Below are 16616 nucleotides of genomic sequence, written 5' to 3' on the forward strand. Positions count from 1 at the left end.
GCCGTGAAGTGGCCGGCGCCTGCGCACACACAGCGTTGTGGCGGCGGTGGTGGCGGTGAGAAGGCGAGACAAGAACAAGCGCCTGTGTGTCGTGTAGGGGGGGGCCGTTAAGCGAGTGGCCTGCCATAGTGTGTAGACAAATCTTCAACCTTCGCTCATCTCGATCTTGAAGAAAGTGGGACACACACACACTCACGCAAGTTGAGCTTCGTGCACAGCAAGCGGCGCTCGACCAACACGAGTTGTTGGGGGGAGGGACGCAGGCGAGTAGACAACAAGTCACCTTCTCCTCCTAACCCGGGGCTTCAGGCAAAATCAGCGCAAGACACCGCGAGACAAGAGAGAGAGAAGGATGTTTAATTTTGCGATTTATTTGCGGAATCTGTGGATAGCCGAGGGCCGAGTGCGGGGCGGCAGTGGAGGCGAGGGCTGCGAAGTGCAGGCCGGTGCAAGGAGGGGGTGGCCGTGTTGACCGCCAGGCCAAGTGGTGGTGGAGGGGGGTGTGTGTTTGGAGTGTGTCGTGCGGCGCTCAAAAACTTGGCCAGCGCGCCCAGCACCTTTCTCTCAGCTGACTTTGTACTCGGCGCGAGCCCGCGTGTGTGCAGCTTGCCTTGCGTTGGACCCAGTGGGTAACGATCGTGTTGTGTGTCGATGCTCGGCACGAGAAGTACACGTGTAGCCTCGCGCTGAACTCCGCCCGGGGGCCCAGCCACTAAGCGGCGCACGGCGAACATGTGAGTAGACGAGGGGGCCGGCCAGAGAGTGGACAACAGCCACACCACCATGCCATTGTCGTGTCGGGCCGCAGTGGCCGCCGGCCCTGTGTCGTCGACGTGCAGCCCGCCAGAGGAGGAAGAGCTTTGCACCACCACGGCGGCCGCTACAGGATAACTCTTGTCATCTGGGCAAGCTGTGCACGGTGTTCTCCCTTGGGACCGCTCGACGTCGACTCCAGTTGCTACTTGAACAACAACAACGAAAAGTTCAGGGCAGAGTTCACGCTTTGTGGATAGTTTTTGTTTTGTTTGTTTTTTTTGTTGAGAAAGCGAAACGAGGTGTAAGTGGATGCGCCATCGAGAGCTTGCAGTGTTTCGTGCAAACTGAGGTTTCCCAAAGTTGGAGTTGGACCGTCAAGTGGTCCGAGAGACAATCGCTCTCGATGCCAGACTTGGGCGAGCTGGGCCTGAGAGCGAAGGCCGCGACACCAGACGGAGGTGGCAGCGCCCCGAGGGCAGTTGGGCGACTCGTAGCATGGGGGATTTTCTGGCCCCCAAACGCCGAGACGTGGTCGACAGACTTCGCCGACGCATAGAGCAGTATCGATGCCACCACCTGCAGGCGGGTCGGCGCTTTGACTCCAGTCGCCTGGGACTGTTCGAGCAGCAGAGACAGGACAGTCAGCACCTGCACCAGCGGTGGCTGGAGAACAAGGCCAAGAAAGCCGCCAAGCATTCTAAGGTCAAGGACACCTCTGGGACAGGAGCAGCCGCCTCCAGCTCCCAGACAGAACATCGCAACCTGGTCACGGTGAGTGGAGACAGTTCGTGATGGTGGTGGTGGTGGTGGTGAGGGCGGAGCTGTTGAGCGGTCAGACGGTGATAATAATGTTTATAACGATTGTACGCGTGTGTGCTCGTAGTGTGTACCCAGTGGTCGGTGTGGGAGGGACTAGGAGTCGCACGTTCTGCCAGAAGTGAGGGCTTCATGCGTAGAAGTGAACTCCCACAAGATTTAAGGCGAGTTAAATGGGTAGAGACGAGAAATCTATTGACTACTGTCTGAGGACATCTACGTAAAGAATATATACACACATATACATTACTGTACATTTTCTCGTGGTCACTCGGATAAACCGTTCCGCTGATATCAAGCTGCCAGAAATGTAGGCAGGCATAAATACATACACATGCATGCACACAGACACACCTGTTTGTACAAGCTTTCTGTCAAATGGTCTAACATGAGCTATCAGTGGAAACACGAAGCAAGTAGCGGGTGTGAGGGTGCTGGACAGGGTGGCTAGGAGCTTGTGGCACTGCTTTGTTACTGTACCATACCTGTCTACAGCTCACATCTTGCATGAAGTGCTTCAAGATTGTTTGCCATCTACACAACAGCTTCATTTCTTGACTTCTGAGAACAAAACTTTATGCGAGATTATCCGCAATTATTTTCTCTTGGATAAAGTGGAACCTCGGCTAGCGAACACCTTGGATAGTGAACATTTCAAATAACAACCAAACGTTTCGTTTAAAATTTGCACCAGATGCCGAACAGCCACGTGACCCACACATGACCAACCATCATCTCAGACCAAGGAAATGATTTCAAAGTATGAAGGAGGATTGCATGTGTTGGATATCACCGCCAAATACACCATATTGAAGGCAACAATCTCGACTAAAAGAAGCTAATATTTCGAAAGGAGTGAGTACTGTAACAAAGCAGAGGCCTCAAATAATGGAAGAAGTAGAAAAGTTGTTGCTTGCTACAAAACCCGGAAGATTTGCAGAAGAAAACCTCAGGGACAATTGCTGCTATATAATCTGTAACTTTCAGATATTAGAGAGTCAACAGGGGCTGGGAACCATTTAAAACTATTTCCTATGTTGAAAATTGTTTCGGATGCCGAACATTTTGGGTACCAACCAACTTTTCCGAACAGATTGTGGTTGTTAGCCGAGGTTCCACTGTATATTACTTTGATTCAATAGGGTAGATGGGGGGAGGGGTAGGGACTGAGGGAAAAATGCCTTGTCTGTGTATGTGTCCTCAAAGAGTTACATCAGTCAGCATTATAAAAGGATTAAGAATTTTTAAAAATGTAACCCAAAATGACAAATTGACTCCTTTTGAAATATGACCCTTTGTTGCAGCAGTTGATAACTAGGGGATGGGTTAAGAATGAAGAAAATGTAATCTGAAATATGGCAAACAGGAGACTCGTTTTTGCATCAGCAGCTAGTACAGGGGTTGGTTGGTTGCCTGTAGCTGACATCTGTAGGTGGGCGACTGTTAGCTGTCATTAAGATAAGATGTGGAATCAACAATGCATGCACTGTTGGCCGAGTCCTTACAGTTGGTAGACGGAATTAGCTTCAAGTATCTTGTAGTATTCCTGAACATTTCGCTCAGCGAGCCCTGGTGACTATCCCATGGTTTTGGTGTAGGTGAAGCCATCACACGTGGTGTGTGGCTGTAGCGCGGACAAGCACGACACGCATGGGCGGGCTGCCACCCGACTGCCACCTATCGGGCAGGTGGTTAGGGAGGGGGCCGTGGTGTCCACGTGATACATCCCCCCATTTACCTGACTTTTGTGACGTGTCAGTCCTTGGCCTCAAACCCCACGTCCCTCCCCTGCCCCCCGACATTTCTGTCAGCCCGTCGATGTCTTTCTCTGACTTGCTGGCTTGCCTGCCCCCTTGACACCCGCTGACCTTTAAACTTTGCCTTGTTCCCGGAGACCGCTGGTCCCTCCGACCACTTGTCAAAGGTCCGTGGCTTTGAGACTACAGGGATAATTTCACCCGCACCCTTATCCTCCTTATCCTGGCCGGCAGGAGTGAGGACGACTCGGACCACAGTGTCAGTGTGTACTTGTGTGTGCGCACGCGTATATGATTGTATTTTTCTTTGGTCCTTAGCCAAGGTGCACTTAGTGCAACCCCCTCCCCTTTCATCCTCCATAATACTGAATGCGGTTACCATTTGCCCGCACATCAGGACTTTCAGCGGTCCCAACCCCTCTGCCCTGTTAAAAAACAACACACACAGAGAGGACAAAACGCGTGGCACAATGCAGGCCTCGCTAGTGCACACCTGGCAAGCTATCAGTGGCTACAACCTCACTCACCTGTCAGTGTATAGGTGGCTATAACCTGGCCAGCACGCCTGGCGCTCGCAGTATACAAAGATCGCAGCACCCTGAGCTGTTACAACTGGTATGCAACTGCCTGCAGCTGTAGTGGCCGCTGTGGTGCCAACTGACTTGTGACCCTCTCATGGCCAGTGCCACAAGGCCTTGACCTTAGAATGGGAAGGATTTTGTTAGCTGCCCCCTCCCTCGCCCTTTGTACAGTGAGCTTCTTACCTGTCCTTATTGTGGCCATCTCACTGTGTCCGTCTGCCTCGCACACACTTCTCACCATGACATTCTGTCTATCTCAGACTCAAAACACACACACACACTTCTCACTGTGTTCCTCTGTCTGCCTCACACATTCACAATTCACACACAATTTCACCATGTCCTTCTGTCTCACACACACACATGCATAAAGAAGAAAAGCACACTTCTCACCATATCCCTGAGTCTGCCACACACACATCCTTCTATGACCGCAATTCTCAACCGTTGGTAGGTGTACCCTTAGGGTTATGCAGGGAGCACGCAGCGACATAAATAAGCACTTCGCCATTATGAAAATAAGTATTTTCATGCACGAACTTACACGTGAGGGGTACCTGCAGATATACTTTCACCCTTTGAGGGTACAGTCGCAAAAAAGGTTGATAATCTCTGCTCTAGGATACTTTTTTGCATTGGACTGTGTTTTAGCTGAACATTTCAGACAGAGGTTTGGCGTGTCAGGAGCATGTTAAGAACTGATGTAGTTTTAGATTTGTATTATAGTACAGGAGACCTTAGTTATCTGGTTTAAGTGACTGGCACCCATCATCCAGATAATCAAAAATAATTCTAAAAATGTGCAAATGCTAGGATAGGTGTTGTACAGTGAAATTCTTACCTTTATTGTGTTTGTGAAACTGTTTTGTGCTCTTACAACAATTCAATTTTATTGATGAGCGAAGTTTGCAAAATGTTCGGATGTCACCAAAATTTAAATCCACTTTCTGCTCAAGAAAGAAAACTTAAGCTGTGACACACGTAGCGTACATTCCTGTAGTTGGAATTCATTCTTGGCGGCAAAATCTTGGCAGCCTTGTGATGTCTAGCAGTTTTGTTGGGCGATCCCGGATAACCAAATGCACAGTTAACTGAAGACCAGATAATCAAGGTTCCACTGTGCTTATATTAGAATTCTTCCATGACGCAAGGACCAGCTGATTTATATTTGAGTACTTATTTTAGTTCTCAGATAAATATCTGTGTACTTCCATGACATGAGGACCTGCTGAAAGTGCTAGAAACACTTTCCCCCACCGCCAAGTAGGATGAGTAGAAAATATGTAGTTCAGTTAGCGACTGCTCATGCACATTTTTTTTTTCACTGTTTACATTCTTCTAAAAAAGAACAGCTGTCAACACGGTGACTACAATTCAGAGATGTTATTGTGGTGAGAGAGAAAGAGGACATGGGTGCTGTGTTTGAGAGTTGTCCTGCAGTGATCACACTGGTAGAAGGATCCACAGTTAGAAATATTTAGTTTTGAAAGTTTGCCCTTGAGAGAAAAAAGAAGTTTCTGTATGTTTTTGCTCAGTCAGTATCTGTACAGAACAAGGGAAACATGATGCACTCGTGCAAACTGAGGCTTAGAGTTATTTGGAAATTACAGTCAGGGTTAGGGTAATCTGGACATTACAGTCAGTCAAAATCATTTCCTGAAATGATTGCATCCTCAACATTTCTTTGAGGTTGCTCAACACTAACACGATGCAGAAATACTTGCTCAGTTCTGTGCAATAGTTGGAAAGCAAACTAGTCACAAACTCTATTCTTAAAATTCTTGCCAGCAACTACAGATGATTCAGGAGACACACGTAGGTACTGTTAGCCAAGTGTATATTGATCGTGCAGCACTATTTAATAAATACTAAGTAAGAACAATCTTTTCCAGCACTTCTGTTGTTGTCATGGAGTACAGTGTACTTATAATTTTTATGATAGCCATGGGTAGTCATGGAGTGCTTGCAAAGAAGTTTTAGGGTTTCATTCACGTGTAGGGTACTGTTATAGGCATCTCACATCTATATTTTATTACAGTTAGCCGGGTTTGGGCTATACTATTCCATCTGCATGGAGCATAATGTTGATTATTCATGAGTCAGGGTTGGTGCTATATTATTTATGTCAGTCAGAGTGATATATAAATTATGTCGTAGTTGGTGTTACAGTTAGGGCTTTGTTAGCCATCAGAGTTCGGGCTGCGTTATTAGATTCACATGTAATGTTATCTATTTCTCAGTCACAGCTAGAGCTAGTGAAGATGCTACACCATCTGTGTCTCAGTCAGAGTAAAGGCTATATTTGTATTCATATGTAATGTTATTTACATCTATGAGAGCTATGTTATTCCATTCACCTGTAGTACTGTATCATATCCCAGTCAAGGCTAGGGTTATATGGTTTATATCTCAGCCAGGGATAGGGCTTTATTATCTATATATCTTCGTGTGTTTAGATTGGGAGCTATTTATTTCTCAGCATGGATAGTGTTGTGTGTATTTCTTGGCCAAGGTAGGGTCATATTGTTGATTGTTCAGTGCTTTAGGGTCCGTCTCCCTGCTCGGTCTATTGAGGTGTTGTTGAGGTATGTCTGTGCTGTTAAGCAAGTGGTAGACTAGGCATGTTTTTCTCATTTCATAATATTGGACATGAAGGTATGCCCACCCCTTTAAAGAAAAGTAGGTAGCCCTTAATAAGGCATCATGGTCCCAATGCTGCAGATTCTGTACCCAAGGTATGCCTTCCCCTCACAAAGTAGCGCTTAATGAGATGTCATGAAGCCGTCGTGCTCCAGATTCGGTACCCAGGCAATTCTAGCTTTCAGTGGTTAGGGTGTGCTTGCTGTTATCATGTAATATTTATATAATTAATTCACAGAGTTGCGTTATCACAATCTATTGCAGGGATTCTTAATCTAACCCACATTAATAAGCAGCGCTGCTAGGCTGTGCGGGGCACAGTGTTGGCAGCAAGTGGGGCAGGCAGCATGGGTGTGCACTGAGCTGTTTTTGCTGCTGTGTCTTAAGGGGCAGGCTGCATGGTGATGGGGCAGGCTTAACAGGGACCGGTAGCTAATGCAGACCTTCCTGATGAGTGTAGTAGTAGTCATCATGCCACCTACACATTTGTGTGCATTTGTGTGTCTGTGGCTTATATATCCCAGATACTGCAGGTGGCTGTACTTTAGCTACACTCTTTGTATATTGAGATTAGTACAGCGGCTATATTTCATTGTTTTGCATTTTATTATATTTATTTAAACTTTCTGCTTCGTGACCTACTTTCACGATTTCACAATGAGCTATCCATTCCATATAGTTATTATCTTTCATTTGAATTGAGCTCAAGGAAGTAAAAAACTGTATTAAAAATCACATCACTCAAATGTTTAAAAAATACTTATTAAAATGGTGTGTCACTGATGGGCTGCTTTGTACATAAATAGGTATAAATATTGAAACTCATTGTCTTTCATGCTAGTAGTAGCTCATTAATGTCATCTGGATTGAGACAATGCAATGGCTTAGCTTTATACACCATTGTTCATTTTTATACAGATTATTACAGTTGCCTAACTTTATATATAAATATCATTTATTTATTATAGTAATATTTATAATACTGTCGTAATAATAAATGCACAATTTGCAAAGCGCATACTAACACACCTAAGGAGCAAGCTCTTAGTGCTTAAGAACAAGAACGAAACATGGACAGCATGCGAGTGACAGGAAAACAAACAAATAAAATATGAACTATAAAAGATTAAACAACTGTACTAATTGAAGAATAAAATCAAATACAGAAAACACAAAGAGGAACCAAATACCAAGAACAAGAACAGAGAGTAACATGATATTGCAAAAGGGTGTGAACAAGGACTAGCATTATGGGAAAGGTTGTTAGGAGTAATGCTTACGTAAGAGGCGCATTTTCAGTGCACGTGTAAAGGACTCAATAGTGGTAGGTGGCGGGTATGGAAAGGGAGAGAGTTCCACTGTTTCACTGCATAATAACCAAAAATCTTGTGGCCATCTGTTGTTGTTGTGGTGACAGGAAGAGTAAGGAGACAATCATCAGACGAGGAGTGGAGCTGTCTAGCTGGGACATAAGGGAAGAGCAGTTCAGAGAAATAATCAGGGCAGGTGCCAGCAAAAGAAATTAAAACACAGCACGGACAGTTTGTACTGGATGCCAGAATGGATGGGAAGTCAGTGTAGAAAACGAAGGAAAGGGGTGGCATCGTCCCGTTTTCTAGCTCTAAGTACCAGACGTGCAGCAGAGTTGTGTACTTTCTGGAGTTTGTGAAGAATGTATACAGGGCAGCCAGCTAGCAGGGAGTTGGATATCAAGTGTGGATAGAACAAATGCACAGACAAGAGTGTTGCTAATGCATGTAGACAGAAAGTGACGGATGGCACTGATCTTGCATAGTTCATAATAAACAGACTGACAGACAGCTGTCGTTTGTTTAGCAAGAGTCATGTCTGCAGTGACAGTAAATCCCAGATTCCTGATGGAGGATGCAAAGGTGATGCTGGTTTTGCCCACCTTGATGTGACTGTGACTTGGTGGACAAGCAAGTGAAGATGGATGTCTTCTTCTCAAAGTAGGAGGGCTTCCGTGTTATCATCGTTGAGTTTCAGTTTGTTTGTCACCATCCAGTCTTTGACTTCATGAATACAGACTTCTATGGCGCTGGTAGCAGAGTGAGACTACGGCGGTGGAGTGGAGCAGTACAGCTGTGTATCATCAGCATGTGATTGATGAGAAACGTTGTGAGAGTGGATGCAAGATGAAAGTAGCTTCATATACAGAACAAACAGAAGTGGGCCAAGTACTGAGCCTTGAGGGCCGCCACAAGAAAGTGGAGCAGGGCGAGATGTGTGACCATCAACGAAAACAGTCTGCGTCCTATCAGTGAGACAGGAGTTGAACCCCGCTAGTGCAGGTCCAGAAATCCTGTAGAGGGTGTGTAGTCTATGAAGGAGCAGAGAGTGGTCCATGGTGTCAAATGCAGCAGACAGGTCCTGTAGAGTTAAGGCAGAAACATCATCACTATTGTCAAGGGCAGATAACATGTCGGTGTTCACTTTGATTAAAGTAGTTTCAGTTCTGTGAAAAGGTCTGTATGCTGACTGACATGGGGGATGAGCTGGTGCTCCAGTGACACGCCAGAGCTGTCTCAAAACTACTTTCTCTGTGATCTTTGAGAGAAAAGACAAGTTGAAAATTGGTTGATGACTGTTCAACACATTGACATCAAGCGTGGATTTCTTATGTAGTGGCTTCATCGGGGAATCGCTAAACAAAGATGGGAAAACACCTCGGTGACAAGCTAACAATGACAATGTAATGGAAGTAAAATATCCAAGCACTAAGGAAGAAGGCTTGTGGGTATTGGGTCTAACTGGCAAGTTGTTGACTTGGCTTTCAGAATAATCGCCTCTATATCATCTTTATATTTATGTCTACATAGACATCTTTGTCGATTCATATTGAGATTAATACAGTGGGTAGCGACTCTGTTTTTAGTTTAAAGTAGTGTTATTGGTGGCATTACCATGTTTTTCTTTGAAAGCACAGTAAAACTGAGTTCTACTTTTCTTCTCTCAAGATGGTCGGAGTAGCATTTCCGGACTAGAAGTGAAGGAAAGGCAAGTGAAGTTGCAAGCTGGGCTCAAATGACAGACATCCATGGGTTAGAGTTAGATGACAGACATCCATCCATGGATTAGGGTTAAATGATAGACACCCATGGTCTGAATTGTTTCCACTCAAATTTTGTGTTTCAAAAGAACCTTTTACTTAACAAGTCATATCTGTAACTCTGGGAAAGCTTACAGTCATATCTTAAATGCAGCTCTAGGGTGTTCAGTGAATAACTGTCTTGTGGCGGTATTCTTTCTTTTTTGTGGAATATGATGAAACTTCTTTTAACACTGTTTGAACCCGATAAAAATCTAAAAGTCGAGCCAGTTACACTTTCGAGAAAGGACGGTGGTCTCCCAATGTAAATAAGAGTGGCATTGGCACTGTATGTTAGCTTGCCATCTTGTCATGTAAACCGACATGTTAGCAAGTAAGAAAGTCGCTAGAATGGACTTCTGTAGTGTGGTCAGTACAGTGGACTGTGTGATGCTTTGTATCTAAGTGTGTGCACTCAGACACAGCATGTGAAGACAGGAAGGTGAGTGAGTGGACTGTGTGATGCTTTGTAACCATGTGTTCACACTCACACAGCATGTGAAGACAGGGAAGGTGAGTGAGTGGACTGTGTGATGCTTTGTAACCATGTGTTCACACTCACACACAGAGCGCATGAAGACAGGGAAGGCTAAGAGCAGTCTGTTGTCGTGAGGTGTGCAGGTGCAAGTGTGCATGAATGTGCACGACTCCAGGTTGCCTGGCGGAGGTCGCCACGTGCAAGGTCAGCAGGAATGCGCGCGCAGCCACCTGTGCTGGCTAAGTGACGTCATCGCTTGTGCTGTGTGTGTGTGAAGAGGCACGTGCTGTGTGTTGGTAGTACGCAGTGTGTTGGTAGTATGTTGTGATGAGGCAGTGCTGTGTGTTGGTAGTATGTTGTGTGTTGGTACATGTAGTATGCTGTGATGAGACACGTGCTGTGTACTGTGTGCTGTGTGTTGGTGGTACGCAGTGTGTTGGCAGTATGCTGTGATGAGGCAGTGCTGTGTGCTGTGTGTTGGTAGTATGCTGTGTGTTGGCAGTATGCTGTGATGAGGCAGTGCTGTGTGCTGTGTGTTGGTAGTATGCTGTGTGTTGGTAGTATGCTGTGTGTTGGTAGTATGCTGTGTGTTGGTAGTATGCTGTGATGAGGCAGTGCTGTGTGTTGGTAGCTGAAGCTGCAAAGTACCTGTTGCTTGTGAAATACTGACAGGGCAGGTATCAGCCATTTGTATCCTATAACACTGGTTGAACTTTTAAATAACGAGAGAAATGCACCAAATATTAAATATCATTAGCATCCTGTTACCATGTTGGTGTTATGGAGTAAAAATATGTTGGAGAAAATCATCACGAGCCGCCATCATTATTATAACGTTTACTAGAAGCTGACAAAATGTTATCATTATCATCATCGACGTTTGTTGAAAAGTCCTTTGGAGCTGTCATTGCTATCATTATAAATGTTGCTGAAAACATTAACAGACGTTACCTAAAAAGTTATCATCAGCGTTCAAACAATCACTAAAAAGTTATGATTATCTGAGTGATATGTGCAGAGTTGGACAATCGTTTTCTTAGTTCAAGTTACTGCAGATCTGTTCACTCTCAGGGTGAACTGTTTGTTGGTTGCTATAGAAGTGTCACACATTGTACGTATTTATACCACGTGTATTATTAACAAACATTGCTACCCTGCATGGAACTGTGGTACACACTTCGCTGGTCTTAAGGCTGACTTGGGTAGGGGACATGACCTGTGAACTGAGAGATGTTAGCTTTGAATGGACTGTGGGGCTTGACCTTTATACTTGGAGAGATGTTAGCTTTGAATGGTCTGTGTGCTCCTGTTTTGTAATGCCTTGTGGCTTGTAGTAGTTGCATGCCTGTAACATCATACTTCACTATTGAGCACACAGTGCAAATATGCATACTGACTACTCTACAGCTTACACTACCTGAGCAGTGCGAGGAACAGTTGCTACTGTTGACTTTCAGCATTTCAGGTCAGACCTCAGGAAGAGTGTCCATCCAAATACAGAGGACCAGTTGATTGAGATCATGTAATTATAAATTTGTGCAAGGATGCAAAATTCAGAGATTAATGTAGGTGTAACCTATGTTAACAGGCCGTAGCCCGGAAGTTTAGAAGAACAGTGATAATTGTAAAGTTTACGATAAACTGATTGTAAACTGTACGGTTTTCTTAGATATGTTACTTTCAGTGAGTGAGGAGAAACTGTTGTAAGCTGCATTGACTGTGGCAGTTGTATTTTATACTGGCAAGTTACCCGGTGATGTATCTTCTGACAGGCTGTCAGCGCTCATTGTGTTCTGGGAACAGATTAAAGGTCAAAGGGCAGCTGGGAAGGATTGGAAAGAGAAGTGGTCATCATGGGAGTAGTGTTCCTGGTGAAGGGGGTGTATACCTTGCGGTGCTGCTGCTCTCTGTCTCACACACACAATCTTTTCTATATACAGTGATACCTCGGTTCTCGAACATAATTCGTTCCGGGAGGACGGTCGAGAACCAAATTGTTCGAGAACCGAAGCAATGAAACCTATAGGATATAAAAACTGGATTAATTCGTTCCAGGCCCCAGAAAATGCCTATTTACTGCCTAATTTGTATATAGTATGTAGAAACATGAGTCTCAACAAGAAATAATAAAAGTGTATTTATTAAAACAAAACAAAAATAAATAAAATGTACAGTACAGTACAGTAAATTGTGTTTCATTTACTGTACCTGTACCAAACTTTATGGCAGGAGGGAATAATGTGGAGGGAGGAGGGAAGGGGATGGTTATTGTTTGAAGGGGAGTCCTCTTCAATAAAAACGGAGGGTAACTGCTCTTCGGGTGTTTCTGTTCTCTGTATCTTTTGCTGAGGAGAATCAGAATCTTGCTCTGCAGTTGCTTGTCGGATTTCTTTACGGAAGAATTTGTCAATTGTTTGCTGTTTTTTTCTCCTTTGCAAAATGTTTTGGAAAGTGGACATAACATTGTCATTATAACTGCTCTATTTGGTACCACTTTATCAGGGTGATGTTGTCAACAAAAACTGCCCATTTTGCACACATTTCATGACTCTCTCCACAAAACGTGACTCTCTCTCTCTCTGCACTCACACTGATGACGCAAGCGGCCGCTGGGCCGAAATGAACGCCATTCGGCTCAACTCGGACGTTCGGTGTTCGAGCAAATTTTTTTCAAGACAAAATTTTCTCGTATTTCCTGGTCGAATACCGATTTGGTCGAAAGTCAAGGCGTTCGAGAACCGAGGTATCACTGTAATGCAAAAATTGCTTTCCATAGATTTAAAAAATATGTTTGAAACTCTTATGAAGACAAAACACTAAGGATGTTCCAGAGCAAACCAAACAGTTTAGCACCATAGATAAAAGGAGGATCTCTGCCGTTTTATCAGGATTGAAGAAACTGTGTGCTCTGCATAACCCTGAGTGCTAACCACACACACATTCTGGTTTATTCATAAAGAAAGGTGGAGCATCTATGCATTCTCTGACTTGCATTTCTTACACAATGGCCAGATACAAAATACCTAGCAGAAAGAAAGCAAGCACAAGAAGTGGATGCTCATGTTGTGTTGTATTTGAATTTCATCATTTTGCAATCAAGTGTGAGAAGAACTTAGGAGAACCAATTCTGCTGCAAGATATAACCCCACGCTCCACTGCCTCCCTCTGTGAAAAGGTCACAAACTGTGTGTGTGTACTTTGACCCTGCCAGAAACCTGTGGCCGCCATTTTCTGAGAATGTTTCTCGCGTAGACTGAAGAAGTGTGACTAGAGTCTTGTTGAGATATGGTCAGATACTCCTGCTGCCAGCACTGAAACACCCGGGCCATCTTGGCAGTCTTTGGGTGGGAAGTCGGTTGACATGAGCACGGCATCCAAGGTGGCCAAGCATGCTTGCTGGAGGCAAGTGATGGCGGTCTCTGCAACAAGTCGGACACTTCACCAGCACGACTGAGTGGACACGACTGAGTGGACACGTCATCCTGCAGCATGCAGTCTGCACCCGTGACCTGTACAGGTGTCATGATGACAGGCCCTCCTTTCAGCCAGTCGCAGCACCATTAGCGACGAGAGGTTTTAGCCAGGAGACGGATCGTTGTCCAGGCCAGATGTTGGCGCCGCCGTGGCGCAGGGCCGCAGCAGTGTTTGGCGGACAGGCGGCGGTTGTGGATGGTCAGCTGGTCCACACTGTGTACAGACGGTCGTTGTAGCCACGGTAGTCGTAGTCCATGGGGTTTTGCTGCTCTTGGTGACCATCCACACGACTGTCTGCTCCTGTCCTTAAGACTTCTGTGGCAGAGATGTCTTGGAGCCTTGCTGGAGTCTACCGATGTCAAACGTCTGTTGTTGGGGGAGGGACACGTTTGTTTTAGCCTCCCCCTCTTTCTTCACACCGCATCTAAACGGTTAAGGTCAGGGTTACAGAAGCTGCCCACAGCACTGGCACTGGCCACGGCTTGCACGTGTACAGCTTGGTGCGCTGGAGGATGGGACTGTCCAGTGCACTTGCAATGTTCTGTCCTCCTGCCATTTGCTGTTTGTAGCGCCGCACAGCCACGCGCAGCACGAGGACAGGGCTGGTCAGTCGGTGCAGCTGTAGTCACGCGCCACTGCTTCCGTTCATTGCACAGTTGGTTACAGGCTGTACGTCACACTGACCGCACTACACCCACGTCACTTGTCAGCGAGTAGTCACACTGACGTCCCTACACTCCCCTCCCCCTACACTCCTCTCTCCGTCACTTGTCAGCGAGTAGTTACACCACGAGTGTGACCTTTGACTTTGCTGTGGATAAAGTTGTGAGCGCGCTCCACACACACACGTACGAGTAGCGAGTGGGAGGAGCGTCAGACTGGCGGCTGGACCTGACGTCAGCCACCGGATGTGAGGTAGGCATGCGGCATGCTGCCTCGTGTGTGCGTGTTTGTGTGTGTGTCTGTGCGTGTTTGTGTGTGTGTGTGTGTGTGTGTGTCTGTGTCGTGTTTGCGTGTGTGTGTGTATGTGTGTTTGTGTGTCTGTGCGTGTGTGAGTGAGGGCCGCGGCAAGTACGGCTGCCAAGCAGCAGCGACGGACGACGAGCGACTGTGTGGACGGGCGGACGTGGGAGGGGGAAGGGGAGGGTGTGGGGCTGGCCCCTGAGATGAGATACAGGAAGCGCGACATTTATCAACAGCGTGGTTTGTCTGCTACTAGGCGATGTGTAGCCAGCCAGGCAGCCAGCCAGCGTGCTGTGGGTGCTAGTAGCATGTGTGCGTGCAGCGCGCCACCTCGCATCTGGCACTCGGGGTGTTGGTGTTGGTGTTGGTGTTGATGTTGGTGTTGATGTTGGTGCAGGTGGGCGGGTGGCCACGTTGTCGCCCGGGGCTTGACCACGTCAACGCGTCGTCAACAACACAACATCTTGCTGATCACGGTCTCACCTTCACCCCTCCCACGTGACCCTCTCACCTGGTGTGACCTTAACGGTCCTTTGTACACGTCATTAAGTTAGCGTGCGTACAACAACAGCCACGTGATCTACGCGTTACTTACAACAAACATCTACACCGACAACACCGCCTTCACTCCCCACACACACACACACGCTACGTGTAGTAACGAGCGATGTAATGACGTCAGCGATGTAGTGTTGTACTGACGTCAGCGATGTAGTGCGATGTAATGCTGAACGGACAGCACTTAGACGAGTGACGTATATACAGAAGTGTCTGCTACTTCTGATGGTGTAACGTTGCCGTTGCTATGACTGTTCTAGTGCTAGAGACAGTGCATTACTGGACACACTGTGACGTGACGGTGACACTACAGCTTCATGTCACTCTAGTGACGTGCCGTGCGATGTCACGATGATATGTAGCGGCAGAGAAAGGTGGACACGCGCCTCCTGGGTCCCTACAGGAGAGTTCGCAGGTCCCTACAGGAGAGGGTTTTTTGTAAAAAAAAATGGTTTTGTAGCCTTCTGTCAGGGGCCTCATTGAGTGAGGAAGCTGATCCATTGACGATCGTTAATTGTGACATGTACGTCACGTCAAACGTCACGTTAGGCTACGTCATGAGTGAAGCAGCTAAGCTGTCACACACACAGGCACATACACTCACACACACACTCAGACACACATACACACAGACACACACACACACTCTCACACACACACCTGCTTGTTGTACTTGTATCGTCCGACACGCGGTAGGACACACCTGACCCTTGCTGTCGTGTCCAACATGTCTGTCAGCGTATGTCACGTGATACCTTCCGACATTTTCAGATTGGAGGGCACTCTAGGCAAACATCACTGGGGTCATGGCTGACATAACTGACGTTTCAGGTTGCCGCGTAAATCTGGCAATGTAGGTCATGTCACGTGTCTTGCAGTGTCTTACAGAGGTCAGGCAGGCAGTCACAGGTTTACATTTCATGCTCATGCACACCGCTGACAGTGTCCAGTATGACACTGCTGACAGTCCAGTATGACACACTGCTGACAGAGTCCAGCATGACACACTCCTGGCAGTGTCCAGCATATCACACTGCTGACATTCGGACATCAGTATTTGATCTGTAACATGAACAAAGACCAGTGTCACTGTCAACATGGGTCTGCCAGTGGTGTCACGTGTCTAATCACGAGGTCAGTGACCCGCCTTAGCAGCCTCTAGACGTGCAGAAGCTAATCACGTGTCCTAACAGAGGGGGGCAATGATTGGTCACCAGCAGTTGTTGTGTGACACAACACGTCACACTCCAGTGTGTAAAGACTTGCTGTGTGACACAGAATGACACAAACAACGTGTCACACTCCAGTGTGTAAAGACTGCTGTGTGACAGAATGACACAAACAACGTGTCACTTACTAGTGTGTCAAGACTGCTGTGTGACAGAATGACACAAACAACGTGTGACACACCAGTGTGTCAAGACTGCTGTGTGACAGCCTGCTGCCTCACACCTTTGCGAAGCCTGTCGTGGTCGTGCGTGCGT

The 16616-nt window shown here is 46.4% G+C and overlaps 1 protein-coding gene across 2 annotated transcripts in view; it reads left to right on the forward strand.

Moving 5' to 3' along the window:
* Positions 1-16616, forward strand: part of LOC112558539 (neurogenic protein mastermind-like) — a 29606-nt gene continuing 12990 nt past the window's right edge. Inside the window, exon 1 of one of the 2 annotated variants that reach the window (XM_025229035.1) lies at positions 1-1527. In XM_025229035.1, coding sequence (XP_025084820.1) covers positions 1252-1527 — 276 coding nt within the window. In that variant the 5' untranslated portion in view covers positions 1-1251. The remainder of the gene's footprint in view (positions 1528-16616) is intronic. The other variant, XM_025229034.1, reaches the window with a different exon arrangement.

The sequence above is a fragment of the Pomacea canaliculata genome, linkage group LG3, assembly GCF_003073045.1.
Source record: "Pomacea canaliculata isolate SZHN2017 linkage group LG3, ASM307304v1, whole genome shotgun sequence".
NCBI classification, from domain to species: Eukaryota; Metazoa; Mollusca; class Gastropoda; order Architaenioglossa; family Ampullariidae; genus Pomacea; species Pomacea canaliculata.